The following is a 23,560-nucleotide window of genomic DNA, read 5'->3' as shown; positions in this document are numbered from 1 at the left end:
TTTTCTTTAGCTTGGTGAGTTTGTATTTGGTTTTAAATGGTTGTGTAATAATTACAGAAGTTCTGCATCCAATTACAAGTTAAACATTTTGTTGTAGGTGGGGTATGATAAATTATTTGTGAATATATTCAGGATTGTATTTGAAAATTAAAGTCAGCATTGTATAAAATATGGATGGATAGTTTGCTCTAGTATTATTATGCCAGCTGTATCTAAATCAACCCAGTGTGATCTGCTGAGTCCTCTGGTGAAGTCTGAAGTAAGTGAGGTTTGAAATTTTGAGCATGAGTGGCACTAACTTGATGGTAATTTTTTCTATGAGAGGGGGATTAGGAGCAATACAAGTATTTACATGGCCCTTTCACTATAGCAGATTAATTGAATGCCTCTGAAATAATTAACATTGTAATAAAAAGGTTGTATTTGACTGAGAGTATCTATTTAAAGAGTTTTATTTCTATTATTATTCTCTGTTCATGTGTGGGCAGGGTGACTGAGATAAGGAAATTGGTTTTGTATTTACAACTAAATGTTATTAAATCAACCATCTGCTTAATCTTGTGAAAGTTAAGTCCTATATTTAATATGCAGGTTTTGTCTAAGGTGAAATCTCCTTCCTACCTGATATTTCTGTGAAATATGGTTATCAGGGGTTGTTTTGTTGAGAGAAGTGTTGGAGGTTTCTGAAGCACTTAAGGATGATGCTACTGTGCAGCATGTGAACGTGAGGATGGATTATACCAAGGTGGTATGCAGTTCTGTGAGACATAACCACCTCACAGTGATAGTTTGGACTTTGACTATCAGTGGTGGGGTGTCAGATTTTTTGGCTACCTTGAGCATGGCAAAATCTGAGTTTTCACTACTAGGTAGATGTATGGTATGGGGTCAGACTAACCCATACCAAGCCTGCATGTTAAGACAGGGAGGGCAGAATATTTTTATGAGATTTAAACAAAAAAAGAATAGTGAGGAAACAAAGAGCCTGGAGACCAAGGATCAGTTTGGCAGCCTGAAGAAGTTGCTGAAGATGATGGATGGTACTGTAGGAGGAAGTGAATTTATTTTTCCCTTCTGAAGTTATCAAATACAGCTCACTGGCCTCTTCAGTACTTGAGCAATTATGAAGAACTCTTGTCATCTCTATAGTTTCTTGGAATAGTGACTTAGTAACCAGTCATATTAAACATCACGTTTAGCTAATAAGGATAATAAAGAAATTTTCTTACTTCACATAGGATGATAAAGAAATTATCATACTTCACAGAATGCTTTTGAAGGAGCATTTTAGACAATTGTTGACACACTTTAGACAATTGTGTTGAATGCACAATTATATTGTGCGTGTCACATTATGGCTTCTTATTCTCAGGTGGAACTGTAAGTGCTGCAGTTATCTGTTTGAATGCCTCGGCCTTTTTGAATGTTAGTTGTCTACTGATCAGCTGTAAATAGAAGAAATATAAATTAATTTTACAGTTACAAATTTTGCAAGTTGAAGACAGACAGGAAATGGCTACATAGATGGAATGTTGTTTGTACATTCCACCTTTACCACTACTTAACTGAAAGGATGTGGCAATCTAGGAAGACAATTACTTGCATATGAGAAGTGTATAGACACAGAACAAATAAATTTCTGCTTAAGAAATAAGCAAAGGAAAATGTCATTTATAATTCTAAAAGAACTGGAAGTATTGAGTTATGATTTTGTCTGCAAAATTTCTAGTTATTTCATGTTCTTCAAACTTCTCAAAATGTGATACCTGGTTTTGGCTTAAACATGCAAGAGTATAAAAATGTCAAAAATTCTCAAAAGTTATACTGGAAAAAAGTTTTCTGTTTGGAGAGGATATTAAGAGGGAAATACTTGCAGTTATTGCACAATTTCTGTGGGCCTCAGAAGAGCAAGGTGGGCAATCTCAGTATAGCAATTGGCCTCTGTGCCTAAGAAATTACTGACCATTTTTTGATGTGTCTTTGAGTACATGTGGTGTGATTTACCTGACTATGGTAATCCAGCTATGATCACCAAACCCCAATAGTTCGGAAAGGTTCTTTTCACCTGTACACTGGTGTACCTAGTCCTGTTCTTCTGCAGCATAAACAAGAAAAAAATATCAGTTTGCAGTGGAAAAGCTATAGCAGAACCACAGGCAGAGTTACAATCAACCGTATGCATTGCTTAGGCTCCAAATTAATCTTCTCTTTTGCTATTTTTAATGAATATCCAGAATCATGTCTGTCTGTTTCTGTTCCCAGTGTATGGTTGGCCTAGGCCTGAGACCAAGTCCCTCATTCACCGACATCTCAGATGAGGTGATAGGGCATTCCTCTCAGCCAGGAAGGGGTGAGCAGCCAGTTCTTAGGAAGTGGTATTGTTCTTTGCTACACATCAGCCAAATCCATTTTCTGATTCAATTAATGACTCCCTGTGTTCTGATGCCAAGTCAAACCAGGTTGTGTCCATCATTGTGGAAGGGAAGAAAAGTACTTGCTGCCAGGAATTCAGTTGCTGGCACCAGCTGGAGCTGGTGCTGTTAGTTGCTGCTTTCTAATTGAAAACGCCTGGATATTTAGTTGAAAATGCCTGGATATTTGACTGAAGACAGAAATAAAGAGAAAATCTCATCTTCTTGGCTGTCTGTCAAAGTTAGCATGTTAAAATCAGAGTTAATAAACTCTCTGCAGTTGCTGAAGTTTCTTGCAATTGAAAATCAATAGATTACCATGACAGAGTGCCTCCACCGCTCTGGTGATTCAGTCTTAGCAACAAGTTCAGGTTCAGATATAATAGTGTAAACCTTGCTACAGTGATCTGCACACTAGTGGCATAGAGCTATAGGGTATTAGAACAGAGTAATAAAAACCAGTATTAAGATGAGTTAGCACTTTAACAGATTTCAGTCTACTGTACTTGCGCTCACTGTAGTCTGTGGCAATACTCCTAGGAGGCACTGGGTGGGCCTTTTCTTCCAAAATCTAACTAGTGCTTTGAAGAAACTCTACATTACTTTGATTCTTAAACTAGAATTAAGTGCTTAATCTAAACAGGCTCTGTTAATTTTCTGTGCTTATTCACATGCTGGTGGCAGAATAAAATCTCTAGTTTAGGACTAATTTAAAAGGGGTTACCCCAACAATCTCACCTCTCCAAGTCTATGCTTAGAAAAAAAGTATGATGACTGTAATACCATGCTGACCAGTTTTCTTTTGGCTAGTCCTCTAATTGATGTTTGGCAATGAATGCTAAATAAAATACATATATGTTAAATACATATAAAATACATGTATGTAACTACATATATAAAAATAACATATACAGAAACAAGAATACTTTCAGATTATTATGTACACTTGCTTTAATTTGGCAGGAGTAGACACAATTTATTCGGATGCACATTAGAACATGTTGTGGAATAAGCCAGTAGGCATTTGAAATCTAAAACAAGGGTTGTGCTGGTTTACCCACATCCAGTCTTTGAAATGGAATAATCCTCATAATACAAACAGAATTTCACAGTGATGGATTGGTGTGCATAAAGTTAATGTGAGTTTAATATAATTGAAAGTTTTGCTTTCTGTTTTTTATTAAGCTCTCTCATGACAATGAACTGAAAAGTAAAGTTATCTGCATAAAGCCAGAGGCAATTATTAGATGTTTACATACTTTTATCATCACAGTTATATATGTAAGTCAAATACATTCAAATGCAAGAGTGAGTAATTATGATCACTGAATATATAAAGCAAGTTACACTGTGAAGCAAAACAACCAGTTGAGTGCACAGAAAAATACAGAGCTGCACTTTGTAAATGAGAGCAAATGGACGACAAAGGATTAAAACTGAGACAGCAGGGTGGTGAAGGGAAGCGAGCAAAGCTGAAATTTGGTGAGCTTTCATTTCTGTAGTGGTTGGCTCTGCTTTTTGCTTCCTATTTGTCCCTGGGCATCTTTTTTCATCTTTGTTATTTTATAGAGAAACAAACCACAATGAAAGAATTTACCAAGCCTGCCAACAGCCATCCAATTTAATGTCTATAGAGTGTTGCAGACATGTAAAGTACTTTTCATGTTAGCATCTGTTTTGTGAGCAGAGATTTTGGGTACTGTTATTGAACAAGTCTTTAATTACAGAAGAAGGAATCGGCAACAATTGTAGGAAACTATATTAAAGATGCTACTGATATCTTCTGTTGCCTAGAAACCAGCATTCAAAATTGTAAGTGCTCAAGTGAGAAATAGTTGTGTTTGGATTTTTTTGCAGTCCAGTGGTAGAAATTCAGAGCTGAGTGGACACATTTTGAAAATGATTAGTAGTCATAATAAATCATCACAGAATATTAAGTATGTAAGGGTGAGATAGCTAACAGAGTGAAGGTTTAAATTAGAGCTGTGAAAATTAGACCAGTGGTGACAAATGTGTGTTATTGCTTGTCTTTATAGTGCAAAATCCTCTTAAACTGAGAGAAGGAACAAGGAAATTTTACCAGATTAAGGTATGAAGAAGGACTGCAAATTTAAGCCTCCTATACACACAACCTTGGAAATAGATCTTAACAGGAGATTTCTTTTGCTAATAAGCTTATTCACTTAGAGAATATAAACTGAAAGATAGTGATAATTAATCATCACTCAATATAAATAGAATTGGGTTCTTCTTTGGAATTATTTTCTGTGCATTTTTTAAGAGTCTGCCATCTTCTATGTTTATCATTAGTGTATCAAAGATCTCTAATATACAGTCATGGTATTAGCAAGCGGAATTAACTTCATTTTGACCTTCTTGGGATATTTTCTGGACATATTGCTAGCTCAGAGTTTATATGGATAGGTTTTTTCCTATGGATTGGCATTCAGTTTTATTTCTTGTGACAGCTTTCTTCTTCATTAGTGCAGGCAAGGCTTGTGTCAACAGTCAACCTGACATGTGTATTCTACAGTAAGTAATAGTCACTTAGCAGAAAAAAATATGTATTATCATTACAAAGTACCATAGAAGATAATATGAAGAAACATTTCCCAGGAAGTCAGTGTGATCTTAACAGAGGGGGCAGCTGTAATGAGCAATTGATGGAGCATGATATGAAACCCGAGGGCAGCGAGTCATCTTGATTATCTGACTGTCATCTGAGAGCTCTGATGGAACAAACAGGGCAAGTGGCAGAGATCTACTAAGCTGGTGTGTGACATCCCCACTACCTCTGAAGACCTTGGCAAAAGTGCCCTTGAATTTAAAGGAGAAAAAAAGCCCATACAGAATGCCTAGACTTGAAAGCTGCCATTATTATGCTGCTGAACTTTAAAAACTGGCCTTTATCAGAAAAGTTCCTGTGTCTTTTGAGGATTAAGTATTTTGCCTACTCTCACTCTTGGAAACTGCAGAGGTTCTGCACAGGAACTGCACAGGATAATCCTCATCCAGTTGATTGTCCTTGAATTTTGTTTTAAAATCTGCCCTATCTTAAGGTTTTTAGTTTTGGGAAGAAACATAGACCAAACCACAAAACCAGTCACAATTTTGTGCATTATTTTAATGCAGTTATCTGACCTGCTTAGAAATCAAAAATCTGAGTACTTTTCTTCTCTCCTGAATCATTGTCAATTTTCTTTTGCAGCATTAAATAAAAAGTTCAAATTTGGGTTCACTCATTCATTACTTCTTCACATTATTTTTGCCTGCATACCTACATTGATTTTTTCATGTGGGTACTGAGAAATATATGTGGATGGGGATTATTTTGCAAGCTTTATCTCCGTCCTCTAACAATGGCTGATGAGGCATTTATGAGATTTAGCAGTAAAGGTTTGTAGGCACATCCTGTTGTTTGACCATCTGCTGAACATGTGCAGGTTCCGATTAAAATAGTTGTTTTTACAAGTTTGTGAAACTCATGCTTTAAGGGGAAAGAAAAAAAAAAACAAAACCTTTAATTTGTCATTTGTGTGAAAAAGGGTTGGTTTTTTTGGACTCACAGGGTCTACAAATAAATGTGTTTGACTGAATAAATGACTGGGTGAAATAAATCAGTTTGACTCGTTTCTAATTTTGTATTCCTAAAATTGAATCCTTCAGAGGCTAAAGGACCTTATCAGAACAGTAACAGAGGACTTTCCTTTCTGCTGTGCTTATTCTTTGCATGTTTCCAGGATTATGGTATCCTCACTGTTCCATGGTACTAAATATAGAAAAGAGGAAATACTGGACTAGTAATTATTTCTTTTTCTTTTTTTTTTTTCCCATTTTCCATTAACAGAAACTTTCTGTCTTATTCTTAGTTGTCAACTCAGATGATGGTCCCAGAGCTCTTACACTGGAGGATTATTTGAGTGGAAACTTCCAATATAAAACATTTTTTCCATATTGGGTGTCAGGTAAGCATAATCTTTTCTCAAACATAGATAAGACTTTCTAATATATATTTCCAGACTGGTTTACACAGACTGAGAAATGTATTTTTCCTCCAGCTTTACTGTGAATGAATCCTAACTATGAAATTAAACCATGTGCTAGTCAAAACTTACGGTTGAAATTTACTATTCTGTCAGTCATTCTAGAAAATCCAGGTATTCGATGTTTCAACAGACATGTTTGAGTCAAGTATAAACTATAATTTTACAGAGGCCTTCAATGTTTTATTTCTTTTACTATCATGTTCATTGCAGCAAGTGAAAGAAATATGTCAACGTGTCAGTCATTCCTTAAACAATCTCCTTTTTATGTTTTTCACAGCATTTTTTCACTTACCATTTGTAATGATTGAGGTATTCTGTCTTACAGGCCCTGTTCCTTGTTTTCAGTAGTACCTGGCTCTGCAATGAGCCCAACTGTTCTTATCTCATTTAAGGAATGAGATACATTCACTTCTGAAATTCCTGAGTTCCAGGGCATTGCATTGAAAACAAAGCTGAGTTTCTAAGTTCCTTACGGTAGAGGGCAAAGACATGAAGTTAATTGCTGCTGATAAATGTGACTGTGTGTGTCGGAAATACCGGTTTTGTTATCATTGAATTGCAGCAGCATGGAAAGGCTGGAGCTGGACTGGTTTGCCTTCAAGCACACACATCACTATCACTCCTATCGATGAGCTGCCTCAAGCAGTTACTGTTCTCTGCCTAGAGCAAGAAATGTAGTGCCCATTCACTTGGATTCTTACCAAGCTGGTTTTATCCCACAATTTTAGAACTGAAATGAAACCTTATAGGACATTGCTAGCAGCAGTTAAAATTTTACAATTAACAATTTGAAGTATGTTGATATGACTTGTATGATTTAAAAATTAGGTCACAATTTGTTAGAATTATGTCTGAATGTCTGAAGGATGTAGGCTGCCTATCACTTAAACCTAATATTCTTCTTCCCTCTTTATAGCTTTCTCACTTAGACTTAGCTTTCAACAGTCACAAAGCTCACACAAAAGTCATGCCATAGATTCCATAGATAGTCATGCCTACAGCATTCCATATGTCTACTTCTCTTCTGAAACAAGGAGTTAAAATTGAATATTTCATCCTAAGGGTGTCTGAGATCAGCACAAATGCTATTACACGAATCACAGAAGTGTGCTCAAAAGATCCAAGGGTGATCTAATTTCCTAAAAATGAGCACCTCACACAAGGTTTCAAGCTGCTTTTAAACTGTTAGTCTTGCTCTTTAACTACACAAAGTATGTAATTCCTTCTCTCTGTTTATAGAAGTGAAAATAGCAATCTGAAACTAAAATTCTGATCTTTATTCTCTACCAACCTATGGCTCAGGTCTCGAGCACAGGTAGGGTTAAATTCCATTCTTGGTCAAGGCCACTGACCCTCAACCCTCACTTTGTAGAACTTGCGTGAGTAAGTAAGGGCAGTGTCACTTATACAATGTCAGTTACATGGTACTGCTGTTGTCTGTGGAATATACAAATGAGAATGTTCTGGTAAAATGATAAGGAAAGATATTGAACATTTTCTTTAAAACATTTACATTTTGATACTGACCTTCTATTGGGTCTATCGCTGGCATTCTTGATCAGACATTGCTGAGAATAAAATCTGGAATTTACTTAAAAAGTTAAGTAGCTGATCCTACATGCAGAGTATAATCTAGAGAAGGTAGTCAAGAACCTTGAAGACAGTTTCTTGATAACTCTGTATTTGGCCTTATTAAAAGAAAAACATTTTCTATCTAGATACCAAAAGATATTTGCTCAAAATCTATTCATTAAAAGGAGTATGAACACATTGATAAACAGCTTTGTTCTGTAGTAACTTCTGTGAAGGTAACAAACATTTTGTCTTGTTTATAAAGATAATGAGTATCTACATCAATCTGCAGAAGATGATATTATTCTTTACAATGTTGAAAGGAATTATGCAACTACCATCATGACTAACAGAACAATGGTATGTACCTTTTTAATTAATAAAAAGGCAGAAAAGTGGAGTTGCATTTCAAGTACCAGTTTAAAAGTGAATGAGACTAGAACCTAATCTACTTCTCAATCTTTCAGAAACAAGTTAATGCTTCAAATTATGTGTTGTCATCAGACCAGTATTTCATAGCTCTGGAAAGCAATTATTCAAAGGTAATAACTTTACTATATCTCTTAATGAAATATTTCATTTAATGAAGTATTTTTTTGGTTGTGATTACCATAGATAAATGGTACTTTGGTACTTTCTTGAGATGGGGGTAGGCTGTGAGAAGGCAGCTGATTATTTGTAATTAGATTATCTTTTTCCAAGCTAATAGTGTTTTCTTGCTTAATTTATGCAGCTGTGGAGATACTCTTATACAGCATCATACCACATTTATGATCTCATATATGGGTAAGGCCTGATATTTCTTACAGAGGGCTATGGTGAATACACTGTAGTGTATTGTGCTTGCAAGCTGAAAAACTGTAGTAAAGTGACTACCACCCTGCTTTGCTTTTTGCCTGACTCTATCAGGTTACTTATTCACTTGAAAAAAACGTTCCCTAAGAAAATCATGCATTCTTTTCATTTACTCACCCAGGTATCTGGATTGATTTATATTCCATGCCGTAATACTTTCACTGCTCAAGGCTCTAATTTTTTTTCTTCTTGGCATAATTTTCACCCACCCTGTCTTGGCTGCTTGAGTCCATTTCAGTCTCATACCTGATGTCTCCATGCCCTTCTGCTAGTTCATTCTTTTTATCATTGATCCAGTGTTTAACTTTCCTAAAATATTCACATGTCCCTTAGGGCTCCAGAGATCTTGTGACAGTTCATCCTGCATTCCTCAAAAGTTTACAGCTTCTTTTTTTTCCTCTTTCCCAAGACCTTCCCCAAACCACTCCTCTTTCCACCCAAATCCAAAGGAGGTCATGTGCTCATCTGCCCTGGTCACCTTTTTATGCCATAAGTAGCAGCGTGACCAAATGCTTCTTAGTTCTGAGCAACAGGGGCTGCCCTGAGCTGCACCATTCTTAGGAAACTGTTGGCTCAAGGTGACAGGAAAAGGTTGCTTCAGGCTAATGTGAGTGGAGAGGTTCTGCATGTGGTTTGTGATCCTTAACAAATGCTGTAAATGCCGTTGTAATGCTTGGCTCAGCATGCTGTATCCTGAGCTCACGTTTCCCAATAACTTGCTGAGACTGTAATGCAGACTGTAGGTGGAGCAAATGACTCCTTCAAATGTGCAGCATTTGAAAAGAGATAAGGCTGGCTTCTTAGGCTGTTGAATAAGTTTTCAAAGGGTTAAGTTTAAGCCTTTGCCAGAATTCGTGAACACCATCATGTTCCTGCATGTCTCTGCCTGCCTTAATTGTGCATTGCTTGAGAAACAATAAGCAGTTAGAAAATAAAGCCATTCATGAATTTTTTATTAATGTACAGTATAATGATCCATTTGCACTGTGCACGAAAAGCCATCTCAATTTCTTTCCTTTTTTTAGTGGTTTTGTGACAGAAAATCAGCTTCCACATAAAATTCAGTATATATCCTGGTCACCCGTTGGACACAAATTGGTTAGTAAAGATAATTGTTAGAATGAATTTGCTTTGTGTGGTTAGAAGACATTTGTCTGCCTTCGGTTTTTATTTTGTTAGGCCATATTTTTGACAGGCTCGTGTTTATTAATCTTGGTTGTGAGTAAGAATGACAAAGAAAAGTTTTAACTTGTTAAAATTTAACTTGTCTGTGTCTCAATAGAAGATAATCCATGCTCTCAGCTATGTTATGTGTTTCAGTTTGCTCACTGGCCTCTTATGAAGAATTGACCAAAATAATTGTATATAGGATTAAATGGAGTTTCAAGGTCTGAAAACTGATAGATTTTCCTTTGACACTGTATAACACATGAATTTATTATGGAGCTTTAGACATGCAGTATTTAAAATCTGTTCTAAAATTTTTAGTCTAGGAAATGGCTGCCAGATTCTTATTACAACAATGTTGCTTTCTCTTTTTTTTTAATAGCTCCTTGATAGCCAAGTGTATATTTCTCATTAATTGTAATAGAACTATCTCATAACAAGTTTATAAACTTTTTTTATTCTTGATTCCAAAGCATCAGCCCAATAATAGTGTTTTTTTAAGCTGCTTATCCACTATTGACAAAATATATATGCAAGAGAAAAGATTTCAAGCATTTCAAAAAATACCCAAGGCTAAATATTTAGCCCAGGGGGATAAATATGAATGGAAAACTTATTAGGATTTTTTTTCGTGTTCTACCAGAGTATTAGTTCTCTCACATTAAATATTGTTATTTTCTTTATCAAGAATTCTGAAGACAGAGCACAGTGAAGATAGTTTCCTATCTTTCTAGTAATAATAGTCTGTGATGTTTTTATAAAATACTCTGGAATTGTTCAAGGCCAGGCTGGGTGGGGCCTTGAGAAACCCAGCACAGTGGAAGGTATCCCTGCCCATGGAAGGGAGGTCGGAACTAGATGATCTTTAAGGTTCCTTCTAACCCAAACCATTCTATGATTCCTTGTATTGTATCTAAGAGTTTCAGGGGTTGCTTTGTTTTTCATTGGGAGCACAAAGTAGTTAAAATGTTATGGTGATGTTGCTAACAAGTGCTTACAGCTTAAAAAGGCGGGATTTTCTGAGGCTGATGCTTCTGGTGCTGGTTTCTTAACCCCATGTCAATTCATTTGATTGAAATTTAGAGATATCCAAGACCTGCATTTAGAGATATCCAAGATAAGCATTCCTTACAAGAACTCTCTTTGGGCAACCGATTTACTAGAAAAGAACAAACGAGCCCAGACAGAGTAAAGCCTTTTTTTGCCTCTTCTCACTTCACGTAGGCCTTTTGTCAGATTTGGAAAAGTCCAATTATTTTCTTTTCAGTCACTTTGTATTTGTTTTTATCTTCTACTTTTGGTGGAACAAGAAGAAAAAGTCACAAAACAGTTTGAGGGTCTCTTAAAAAACAGCAATTTGAATGAGTTGCAAAGGTTCTAATTTTTTTTCATGATTTTCCACACACAATGTATAATTTATTTGCTGACCTACCCTTGAGAAATTTGCAAGGGCCATTAGTGTAGCATTTATTTCCCTTTCTGTATTCATTAGGTTGTCCTTGTGTAATGTAAGAGCATTGACTGCAGAAGATTGGAATCTAACCCCTGTAATTGACTACACTCATAAGAAATACTTTCTCTTCTTTAGGTGTATGTATATCAGAATGATATCTATTTGAAACAAAGTCCAAGAGAGGCACCAATTAAAATAACTAGTGATGGAAAACAGAATGAAATATTTAATGGGATTCCTGATTGGGTCTATGAAGGTAAGTAGATCTTGAAGGGCAACAACTAACATGATAAATGCTTTGTTTAGATTACCCAGCTCTCACAATCCATTCCAAAATATCTGTGATGATACTTTTTTAGAGCCCTAGGTTACTCCATTTCCTTATTGTATTTGCTGTACAATGGCTGAATTTTGTATGCATAGTGCGTAATCAAACTACTGAGTCTTTGTTACTGAAACTGTGTCAGAACTGTACAAATTTGGCTTCCTGCTGATGCACAGGCAGTGGCTGTGAATTAAGCTTTAATGGGAGTTTTAATTTTGGTGGAAATTTGGCACTTCAGTGAATCCAAAAAAGTTAAAAAAAAAAAAAAAAACGAAGACATGGACACAAGAAAACCCCAAGTGGGTTAAATAGGATCTGTATGCCTGTTTTGAGAGTTCTTAAGGCTTCTCAGAATTAAGATGTATTGCGGTATGTTTGATGTTATTTATTTATTGTAACTGTCTTTACATGTCTAGGTTGCTGAGTAGAATGCTAAAATAGATTAGAAGATAGATTATAATGATAAACTATTATTTTATTTGTTTTTCCTCAGAGGAGATGCTAGCAACAAAATATGCACTGTGGTGGTCTCCAAGTGGAAAATATTTAGCATATGTACAATTTAATGATTCTGACATACCAGTTATTGAATATTCATATTTTGGTGAGGACCAATATCCTAGAAAAATAATTATCCCATACCCAAAGGTATGTTTTATCATTCTTTTGACTTCCTTTCTGTTGAGAAATAAGTTATGAAAATGATAAAATTAACTGTACTTAAGAAATTATTGTATTACAGTAGTTAAATCCATTGTGACTTAAATGAAAGAAAACAAACTTGGGCCAAGTTCTGAAAAGCTGTACATACATTCAAAACTGTAAATATAATATCAGTGAAATAAATTGAATTACTCATGCAAGTAAAAAGCCTGTGCAAAAGTGCATGTTTGCATAGTCAAGCCTTGTTTTTTTCAATTCAGTTTATTTATTGTGATGTGCTAAGTATGCAGTTGTTATTTTTCATTACAGTAAATAAATTATGAGTTGTTTTTTTTTTTTTAATAAAGGCTGTGACAGCTTCAGTTTATTTGCATACTTCATAGGGCTTTTTGATCTCAAGGGCCTTAGGATTTCAATTGCCTTCTAGTGCCAGATCTAAGGCAAGACAGTTTTGGGTTGGCATTTCTTCAGCATGTGTTAGAGAGCTCTGCTGACTCTTGTCATGTTCATATGATTGGAAGGGATCATATTAATGTGTCTTAAGAAGTTGCTCACCTGTCAGCTGGGTGGGTTACAGCTCTTAAGGTAAAACTGGATGGTTTAGACCACACATGGAGGAGAATTGAAACACTAATAATGTATGCAATGAATAACCAACCATGAAATCAGTTTAAGCAACCATTTAACAGCTGGGATCAAACAGCACTTGCAATCATGTGAATGTACTCCTGTAGTTTTATGCCAAAGTAAGTGTAGTGTGTGCTGCAAAGATCCACACTGCAAACAGAACACTGGTTCCCATCAAGCACGTTTTCCATGTAGAAAGGCACTAAATTTTACTGTTTAAAAGGTTTTCTTCTTTATATATTAAATGATGCAAAAATAAGTAATGTACTACTGCTGTAGTGTCACTCTGAGATCTTATAGGACCACATTTGCCCTGTTATACTCAACTGAATATGCATTTTGTAACATATCTACTTTCTTGCAAAAAGTATTGTAATTTTCCTCGATCTGAATTGTTCGGAGCCTGGTTTGAATAACCTGATACATTTTCTTTGAAGGCTGGGGCTAAAAATCCTACTGTTAAAGTGTTTATTGTAGACACTACTTACCCTGAAGTGTTTCATCCTAAGGAGGTGCCAGTTCCTACAATCATAGCATCCAGGTAGTGTGCCCTCAAGTATGTTTTTTTGTTTTAAAAAAGTTTTTGCCTATGTGTTTTAAATGCTTGAACTTCTGAGTTGTTCTGTTTCTAACAGGGGACTGCCATATTAATCTCCTAGAAGGATCAGAAGCTAACTAGAAACGCTGTATTTCGATTTAGCTGTCCATATGATACATTGTTATAAAGGACAAAAAAATACCCTAAAACAATGGAAGCTTTGCTTCTTCCACAGAACAATATGGGGTATTCAGTCTGGAGCAATGCTGCTATATTCCTATTGTTTAATAACCACCATTTCTTTCTGGTTTTATTTTTTAGTGATCACTATTTTACTTGGCTTACTTGGGTAACAGATACTCGAATCTGTGTGCAATGGCTAAAGAGAATCCAGAACTTTTCAGTCTTAGCCATTTGTGACTTCAAAGAACGTTCAAATACTTGGGACTGTCCAGAGGTAATAAAGTTGGAAATATAAATTTAAAATTGCTGAAATTAGCATTTACTAATCCCTGCCATAATTGCATTTTACAGCGTTTGATCAGATTCATTTTTACTAGTAGTGATACCTTTTTTCAATATTTTAATTGCTGGAGAAGGGCTGAAAAAATATTATTTACTCCAACAAGAAATTGAATCACCAAAATATTTTTTTGGGGGAGGCTTAAATAACAACCAAAGCAACAAACCCCAGAAGAATGCTATTGAGAAGCTTTTAGTACTGTTGTTTAGTTCCTCCTTGCTTCATCACATCCAAAAGTGGAACCATACATGATCTGTATCATCTTTTAAAAGAAAATCTAATTATACCATGTTGAAATTTGATGCTAAGTCTGACTAAATCATGTCCTTTATGATTAATGTTAAATTAGTTGAAAGAACATACTGATTAAAAGAGGGGAGCTTTTCAGGAGGAAGAAAGTCTTCTCTCTTATTAAGTCTACATTTGGAGAGAGCAAGCAAGTTTTCAGAAACACAAACAGATCTAAAAGAAAACTTCAATCTAATTGCAACAATAGCTCTACCTTTTGTTTAAATATATCATTTTATGATTTAGACAGTTTGGAAGGAAAATGATGTTCTGCTAAGCAGAACAGAGCTCTGTAAAGCCTGAAGAGTGTAGACACTGATAAATTCATATAGATCCTAAAGGAAAGACAACTCTAAATTTCAGTAAATCTAGTATAGAAATCTCTTTTATTGTCTTTTAGTATTAATGGTGTTTGCTTGTCTTGTTCTTCGGGTTGATGGTACAGAACACCTATAAAAACTAGCATTAGGATGAAACCTTGAACTAATGGAAAATAAAAGGCAAGAATATTTATAAAAGTGTTCTATATAACTGATAAATTGTAAATTCAGAGTTTATTGACACAGCCTTTTCAGACTGAAAATAATGTTTATTCCTCTGTGATACAATAATTGTTGCAAATTTAAAGGGATGTTTAGGTCCTGTTATTTCAAAAACATAATCATTGAAGTAGTTTTCCACAGAGAACTATCATAATATATTAGGAAAAAATACATATTTCATGCAACATTTGAAGTATTTCCTACATAATCATTCCACTTTATAAGTACATTAACATTGAATCTCTATCTTGCCTTCACGTAACCTATATTTTAATAACTACATATTTTAACATACAGAAAAAGGTGTAAGGGTTCTAGGACTCTACTATAATCCACCAAAGTACTTTAACACAAACTTAACTTTTAGCACATAACCAGTTTTATTTATGTCAATAGGTCTGTTTATGTGTTTAAAATTAAGCATGTGCTTAATTGCTTTGCTGGAACCAGACCAGACCAATTAACATCTTGCAGGACTGTGTTCATGATCCTTGTTTAATTGCATTTCTCCATGAAACCTTATTTATGGAGTCACTACTGACGTTTCTATAATTCTATATTTATACAGTGATACAATGCTTTTATCACATTAAAGTTTGCACAAATGGCCAATCGAAGGAGTGTGAACAGATGGGAGTTCTGCATTAGCTCTATTTGCCATTAGAAAGTATATCTCTCTACATTTCCTTTGGCAAAAATAGTTCTCTTGTTGAATTCAGATTACATTGAGTTTCTAATGTACAACAATCATGCTAAGATTTATGTACTTGAAAATAACAAAATATAATCTACAAGATGTTCCTAAAGTGTAGATTCATCAGAAATGTTCACGTGTTCAACTCCTGCTCATGTGAATAGGCTGTAGAAATAAATATTACTTTAGTAGAACTATTCATGTGAGTAAAAGCTAGGCATGTGTTTGTGAAATTGGGATTTCCTATAAAGATGCCAGTTCTCTAATTAAATTCTGTAAATAATTTAATATACAGAAAAATCCCATAGAAATCGAGGAGACTACTCATATGAAAAAAGTTAAATATATCCCTAATGTACTATGTCATCAAGATCTGAGTCTTAATTTAAAGAAAGGAAAATAAAGTTAGGATGCAGCTATAAAACAAGATATCCCATTTTTCTTATCTTAAAAAGAAATAAAATCTATCTTCTCATTTAATAGCTCAGTAGAGCCCTTGCAAAGTACTAAACAGTCTTCTAAGGCACAAGTACCTGCAATTTTTTTTCCTTATTCTTCTTTATAAATGCATTATTTGCAAGATTTTGTAAAATCAGGCCCTTTATTATCTCTAAGCTAAGCACCAGATCTGGAGACCCTAGATTTTTATGTTCTTTTAGTTTAAGTATTTGGCTTTTATTTTTAAGTTTTTTAAGGTTTACATTTAAAAGATGTACCCAGCAGTCACATCATCCACTGTTATAAATCAACATCACAGCTCTTAACTGAAAGAAAATATGAACCAGCTGAAAATCCGAAGTAGACTTTTAATATTATTATTCCTGAAATTATTTTATTTGGGTTTTTTACTGAAAAATTCATGAGATTAAGAATTTGTTCATTCTTGTTTTCAGTCAAAAAGATAGGGTTAAAGTAATTACTCTAGATTTTATTTAGCTCTGATGATAACTGTTTAAAAAAAATAGTTTAACTAACATAATTACATTAATACAAGAATATTTACTGCAGACAGCCTTCAAGTCCCTGAAACTTTACAGCAAGTATTCTAAAATTCTCTTTTACAGGTGGCTACAGATTTGTATATTTGAAGATTTTGAATCTCCAGAAACTCAATCTTCTTAAAGACTGTACATTTGATTTTGTTTTTCAGAATCAGCAGCACATAGAAGAGAGTCAAACAGGATGGGCAGGCGGAGTAGGTTTTCTTGTTGTACTCTGTTTTGATTCACTGAAAAGCTACGGCTTTCTGCATCTTCCCATCAGTGTTTTGAAACATGAAGCACCCTTCTGAGTCATAACAACACTACTGCTTAAACCTGTTGCACTGTAGGACTGAGACTTTTAATACTGTGCTAGATGTAGTATCTGGCTACCTGCTTTCTGAATTTAAAAACCTATTTCTGCCTCCGTTTGAAAATCTTAGACCAACTGACCAGACACAGCACTGAAGGGAGGGAAGTCATGAAAAGAGGTAGATTTATAGTGCAATGTAATTATTAGAAGCATCCTGGAGGCTAAGGATAGATGTAAAACTCCTCTGATGACACTAGGGCAAAGGATCAGATTGGCTATCATAGTACTTGAAGAGTAAAACCTGCCCATTCATAACAGTTTTAGTGCCAAGTGCTGCACATCTTCAGCTGGTGGGAGCCTTCAAGGTAAGACACCCCACTTGCAATGGTAGGTGATACTTCTCTGTATCTACTTCTAAGCAAAAGAAGTTTTTCTCCACCCAGTAGAGACAAAACACATACCTTTCGAAACTTGCAGTGAAAACAAGCCTTCAAGGAAATTTTAAGAGCGTGAGATCAGTATTTACAATCATATAGTCCAACTGTGAATATGTACTACTGCTTATGTTTACTTATGTTTACAGGCAGGGCAAGTTAACAGAACCCAGTGTGCAGAACCTCACACTGTGCCTGAATGTCTTGCAGTGGACTTAACTGTGAGCTTCATTTTCAGTACACTGTCCTTTAGGAGACGTGTTTTAATATGAAGAGCACACATTTACAAGGATTAGTTATTTTACTTCATCCTTTTCATTTTTTGCCACTTCTCTTGAGATTCTCATGGCAGGTTTTTATTACAGCTAAAGAAATTACACATATGCATAAATCCACATTTGTGGGGTGCTTGAGGTATCTGTATTATCAGTTTAAGAAATTTGACATGACAGGTTAGAAATTGTAATCTATAATGACTGGGAGATTGAATATCATAGGTCCCCTTTGAACTGATTTTATTATGTGCACTATAATCTGTTAAACAGCTCAGACAGTCTTATTTACATCTCATCTACTGTTTTTCTTCCATTGTTTCAGTTCTTTGTTTCTACACCTTATTTTACATCAGACAGCAGTTCATACTACAAAATTTTTAGTGACAAAAATGGTTATAAGCATATTCACTACATCAATGGCTCTATGGTAAGTCAAGCAAAGTGTTCTACATTGATCTACTGTAAGTTCCTGAAATAATGCTACAAAATTCAGTAACTTAAATATTTTTCTACACAGGAGAATGCAATCCAAGTTACAAGTGGAGAATGGGAGGCAATATACATTTTCAGAGTAACAAATGATGCAATGTAAGTGTCATGAAGAAAACAGACTGTAAATGATGTCAGTAAAAGCAACACAATCATTTGAACACCATTTGTTAGCTTGTTAGGTTATAACTAGGTATAATTTGGTTTTTATCTGAATGCATCCACTACAAATTTGTATACAAAGGCACTGCATAGGTTTGCAAACATGGTTTACTTCTGAGAGATTCTTTGCAAATTGTCCTTAATTTTCTATTTAATCACCTCTCTTAGACATATTTAAAAATACTTCATTTATTCATGTGTTTAATCCTTACACAATTTGCAGTTACTTGTCTTTTTATGATGCCTCATTCAGCTTACTGTATAGATAGATACAGCTTACATAATTGGAATGATTAGCTCATGAGAATTAGAAAGAACTATTTATATGTCTTATGTGTCATCTAATCATAGATTGAGTGAGGATTTATTAAAATAAAAAGTATATAAGCATTGCATGCAGAAATCTCAAAAAGTCTAAATTAACTTCCAAGATGGCTTTTCATCTTGCTGCAGGTTCATAGGTCATAACTTTGTGGATTATTTATTAACATATAAATGAATTTACAGTTTCTATTCAAGCAATGAATTTGAAGGCTATCCAGGAAGAAGGAATATTTACAAGTAAGTGTTATCAACATTATCTTAATGATAGTAGGTTGATAGAAGATATCTGAATTTGTTGATAAAACAATTTAATTTCAATATGTTTAAAATGTAATTTCACAAGTATTGTAAGTAAATCTCAGATTATATCTGAGAATTGAGAAATAACATCTAGGATTTAAATACACTCTTGGGAAAAAAAATCAATAAAGAGACCAAGCATTTATTTTTAAATTGAACAGTTCTGAAAGTACAATTCCTGTATTCAAGAATGTGATGCAGACACATGTGAAGTAAACTGTAGCAAAATAACTATTTATTTTATTTTTCTCCTAGAATCAGTATTGGAAGTAAACCTATAAGAAAACAATGCATTACTTGCAATTTAAGAAAAGAGAGATGTCAGTATTATACAGCAAGATTCAGTGAACGTTCTAAGTATTATGCCTTGATCTGTTATGGTATGTATAGCATGGAAGCGGATATATAATCAGTTGTTCTTTCAAATTTATCAGTGCTGTAGTTAATACTATAGTTATGTGGTTAATATGTACGAACAGTGAGGTCACAATCTAAAAAAAAAAAAGAAAAAAGTATCCAAGGTTTCCCTTTTGTGTATTTCATATAAAGTTTACTGTTCTTCTGATTCTGCACTGACTGATCAGCTGAAAAGTTCCTTAGAATTTCTGTTGAGCAGAGAACCAAATGTAGCAAATAACAACACCTTTCAATCATTCCTGCACAGAACAGTCAGTAAGGTCGTCACCATGTGAAAGGCGCACACCTTCACAAATACGATGTGACATATTCTCAGAAGAATGTTTCACATTGTTAATTCTGCATTTGCCTTATGTAATCACATCTCAGGTATTAACTAGATGTCACTTCATCTCTAGGGTGGAAGAGTTTGTTAGTGGATTTAAAGTTCCTTCTATTATGTTTGCTAAGCAATGCCTGTATGTATGCAAGCCTTTGTACACACAGTACCTTATGTATATCGTGCAGCAGGGACTTGTGGGTTACCCAGCAGAGAAGATTCAGATCTGTGTGTCAATTTAAGCTCTTTAACTCCTGTCAGTTACCAATGTTAATGTAATATACACTACATCACCAAATTCCAGCTTCAAACTGTAAAGTGCCTTCTTATGATTCTTATGACAGGTCCTGGGATTCCCATTTCTACCCTTTTTGAGAACCACGGTGATAGAGGTACTGCAAGTATCCTGCCTATTTCTGACCAATTGTTATACTCCTTGATCTTCACTATGCAGATCCTATAATACAATATTTAGGCTTGTAATCAAGAATTTTTCATCTTATTTGATATTAAAATATCTATTATCCTTCTAAATTTGTTAATTAGTGAAATCCAAGTATGAATGAAAACACTGATGCCTTTATTTTAATTCCTGAGTCCATCACTTTTATAGGATCCTGATGTTTTCCCTGTTTATCCATTATAGATAAAATGAACATCAGCAACTCTTTGTCTACCAAATTTTGAGTCAAACTTTGTGGAAAATACTGTGCTTCACAGACTATTCCTTTTCATATTTGGATGAACAAAAGACTTCTTGCTTTCTTTCATGAGGCAACACTACCTTATACAAAAGGCAATGGTGTGCTATTTAGAGTTTGACCCATTGTGCTGTACTAATTAGAATTTGGATCAGTGACTTGCGCTTTAGCCATCAGTAGAGATGTCAGGGAAGAGCAGAAGTTCTTTCAGATGATCAGTTCAAAAAACTGCTTCAGACAAGGTGTAATTATTGATGCAAAGTGGAATCTTCAGCAAGAAACATTCAGAGCCCTCATTCTTTAAGTAGCCTGTCAGTGAGGACTGTTTGCAACCAAGCCAAGGAGGAACTTTCTAACAATGAAAATATTATTTGCTCTGAAGTGAATTTTCTGTCTCTGTCCCTTCTTTTTCTCTAAAAGTTCATCTTCATCTTAAAGCCCTCAATGTTAAGCCCTCTTAAAGCCCTCCCTGAAATGTTACAAAAACTAGCATGATCCTGTATAAAATTTCAGTGACTTAGCATTCTCCTTCCTTCCCCAATAATCACTGGAAACAAATTGGTAGTTGTAATGGTCCTTGCAGTTCATCCTGTATTGATAACCCAGATCACTATTAACTGAGTGATGTCTGACCAGAAACATAAAGACATGAAAACATAAGGAAGACAAATGCCACAATATTGTTAAGCTAAATTAATCTGTGGTGCTTCAGGTAGAAATCAATTAATTGCAATATAATATTTAGACTCCAAAAGCAGTTGGTACATCTTAGTTTTTAACTACTCAAAAATGTTTGCAGATGGAAAAGATTGGTTAACATGTCTATTGCAATTATGCTATAAAAACACTGTGTTCTGATACTTCTTTTGCAAAAGGTTTAAATACAGTTCATGCATGGATTTTTTCATATATAACCTATTCTCATAGGTCTCTGTTTTCCCTGATTCATTATTACCTTGTTTATCAAGGGCCCCTACTACCTTATCAAACTGTGAAGTGCATGAAATGCAGCTAAGTGCCCAACTACAATTATGTGTTTCTTAACCTCTCTGCAGGAGAGAAAAGTTTCATGTAATGCATTTTCACTACTGGTTTCATGATGACTCATTCAACTGTGCTATTATTCTTCAAGAATAAAAACAAATTCAGGCTTGTCTTAGACTTTTTCATTACCTTTTTTGGATTAATTTTCCTTATGTCCCTTGCTTTCATAATCTCTTCTGTGGTACAAAACTGTTTTTAGTAAATCCATTTTCATTGCAATTGGCAGCATTTTAATATCATCCATGAATTTTAGTAGGATATATGCAGGTAAACTAATATACACCAATTTGGAAGCTCCTTCCAGAATGTCTACAATTCAGTTGTGGTATTGGACAAATTTAAGGAGTTTTGAGGGGAAAGGGAAAGGGTTCAGCTTAGTTTGGGTGAGTATCCAAAGCTAGGATGATCTTTCAGCCATACAAAAAAACACTTGAGGCTACTTGTCAAGAGTACTTTGAAAGAACAAATTCCACTGTTATATTTCCAGCATTTCCTGAGCAGTACTATCGAGCTCAGTACATATTGAGAGAAGAAGACTTCTTGTATTTTTTTGAGCATTTCCAGAAACAGGGAGGTGGGGAAAGGTAAACTAAAAAAGAAAAATCTCCTGCAATTTTAAAAGGTTCTTTCATTTTGAAAGTGAAGCTAAAAGTCACAGATTTCCATTATGTACAACATTTCTTCATCCATCACTACTCATTGGAAAGCACATAAATAAACAAGTAAGACACATGATGGGATGAATTTTGCATTTCCAGCTCCCACTATTTTAAAAAAATGGAGTGAGGACTCTGCAAGAGGAAGAAGTTTCTTCCATAACATGTGGGACTCAAACATTTAGAGGCAACATGTGAAATGATTTGCATTGCAAAATGTACATCCTATAAAAATCTAATGAGTATTTGTGCACTGCAATACCAGTGTTTTGCTTTCATTTAGCTATGTGATCAAGCCCAGTTAGAAGTGTCTGAGTGGATTTTATTACTCTGCTTGTAAAAGTCAGATTTCCTTTCTGTTCTAATAACACAAAATAAATGAATGTTAATTAATGAAGAGAAATTAACAATAAATCAGTAAATAATTCAGGCATTTCTTTTACTTAGAGCTCAGAGTATTGGAAGACAATAGGGAATTACAGTCTGCTTTGCAAGAGATCCAGCTGCCAAAAGAAGAAGTTAATAAACTTGAAGTGGATGGTATAAGTAAGAATTACACATGCTTATTATACTTTTTACTGCTACCATTTTAATATTTTTCCTTAATTTTGTGATAGTAAGTATTGTCTTTCTGTAGAACAAACTTGTTAGCCTGTCAGATTGGGAAGAAGAGGCCTGGTTCTGCCCTGCTCAACAACTAATTTGTCTTTGCCTCAGGGTATCTGTCAGTAAAATAGTAGCTAAAATACAGCTCTGCTTCACAATACAATTTTTTTAAAATTCTTTAATACTACTAATAAAATATTTAAATATTGTGTAAAAACTATATAATGTGGTGGTAATAAAATGTGAAATATAAACTGCTGTTCATGTTTTATACATTAAATTCATTTGCACGCACTGATCTTTTCACTAGTGACTTTACAAAAAGTATTCCGTGGTAATAAATTAAAAAAGTTTCAAAAACTAATTTCTGGTAATCTTAGCAACTGTTACATTCCTAGTTATGCTTTTCTAGGCACCTGGAAAAACTGAGAACTAGGCTTTTGTGAAATAATAATTTTATGCATAGCTAAATTAAACTAAATGTGGGTACTTTATTTCTTCAAAGTTGTTCTTCAGCAGCTCCATATAAACAGTTAATTGCATCAGTTCTGTATTTCACAGTTCATGTGTTGTGTACTGTGTGCTGATTCATGTTCATATACTCTTACACCAAACTCTGGATTATGCGTAAAGGAATCATTTTAACCACTAAGAATATAATTTTAATATGTCTTTTCTAGCTTTGTGGTACAAAATGCTTCTACCTCCACAGTTTGATAGATCCAAGAAGTACCCTCTGCTTATTCAGGTGTATGTAACACTTCCTTTCTTTGAATTTTGTTTTGTCAAAACCCCCATACTTTCTATAATTTAACAAAACCTAGTACATTTGCAAC

The 23,560-nt window shown here is 34.6% G+C and overlaps 1 protein-coding gene across 2 annotated transcripts in view; it reads left to right on the top strand.

Moving 5' to 3' along the window:
* Window positions 1-23,560, top strand: part of LOC127470840 (prolyl endopeptidase FAP-like) — a 40,905-nt gene that overhangs the window by 1,103 nt on the left and 16,242 nt on the right. Inside the window, exons 3-19 of one of the 2 annotated variants that reach the window (XM_051786812.1) lie at window positions 6,281-6,376; window positions 8,295-8,389; window positions 8,497-8,571; window positions 8,763-8,815; window positions 9,910-9,982; window positions 11,640-11,760; window positions 12,323-12,477; window positions 13,557-13,660; window positions 13,979-14,114; window positions 16,855-16,899; window positions 18,029-18,133; window positions 18,224-18,294; window positions 18,865-18,918; window positions 19,237-19,361; window positions 20,062-20,109; window positions 22,566-22,664; window positions 23,405-23,474. In XM_051786812.1, coding sequence (XP_051642772.1) covers window positions 6,281-6,376; window positions 8,295-8,389; window positions 8,497-8,571; window positions 8,763-8,815; window positions 9,910-9,982; window positions 11,640-11,760; window positions 12,323-12,477; window positions 13,557-13,660; window positions 13,979-14,114; window positions 16,855-16,899; window positions 18,029-18,133; window positions 18,224-18,294; window positions 18,865-18,918; window positions 19,237-19,361; window positions 20,062-20,109; window positions 22,566-22,664; window positions 23,405-23,474 — 1,525 coding nt within the window. The remainder of the gene's footprint in view (window positions 1-6,280; window positions 6,377-8,294; window positions 8,390-8,496; window positions 8,572-8,762; window positions 8,816-9,909; window positions 9,983-11,639; window positions 11,761-12,322; window positions 12,478-13,556; window positions 13,661-13,978; window positions 14,115-16,854; window positions 16,900-18,028; window positions 18,134-18,223; window positions 18,295-18,864; window positions 18,919-19,236; window positions 19,362-20,061; window positions 20,110-22,565; window positions 22,665-23,404; window positions 23,475-23,560) is intronic. The other variant, XM_051786813.1, reaches the window with a different exon arrangement.

This window comes from Manacus candei, unplaced genomic scaffold (genome assembly GCF_025592945.1).
Source record: "Manacus candei isolate 608988 ecotype Guabito, Panama unplaced genomic scaffold, ASM2559294v1 h1tg000023l, whole genome shotgun sequence".
Taxonomy (NCBI): Eukaryota; Metazoa; Chordata; class Aves; order Passeriformes; family Pipridae; genus Manacus; species Manacus candei.
This window is presented reverse-complemented; position numbering and strand designations above follow the sequence as displayed.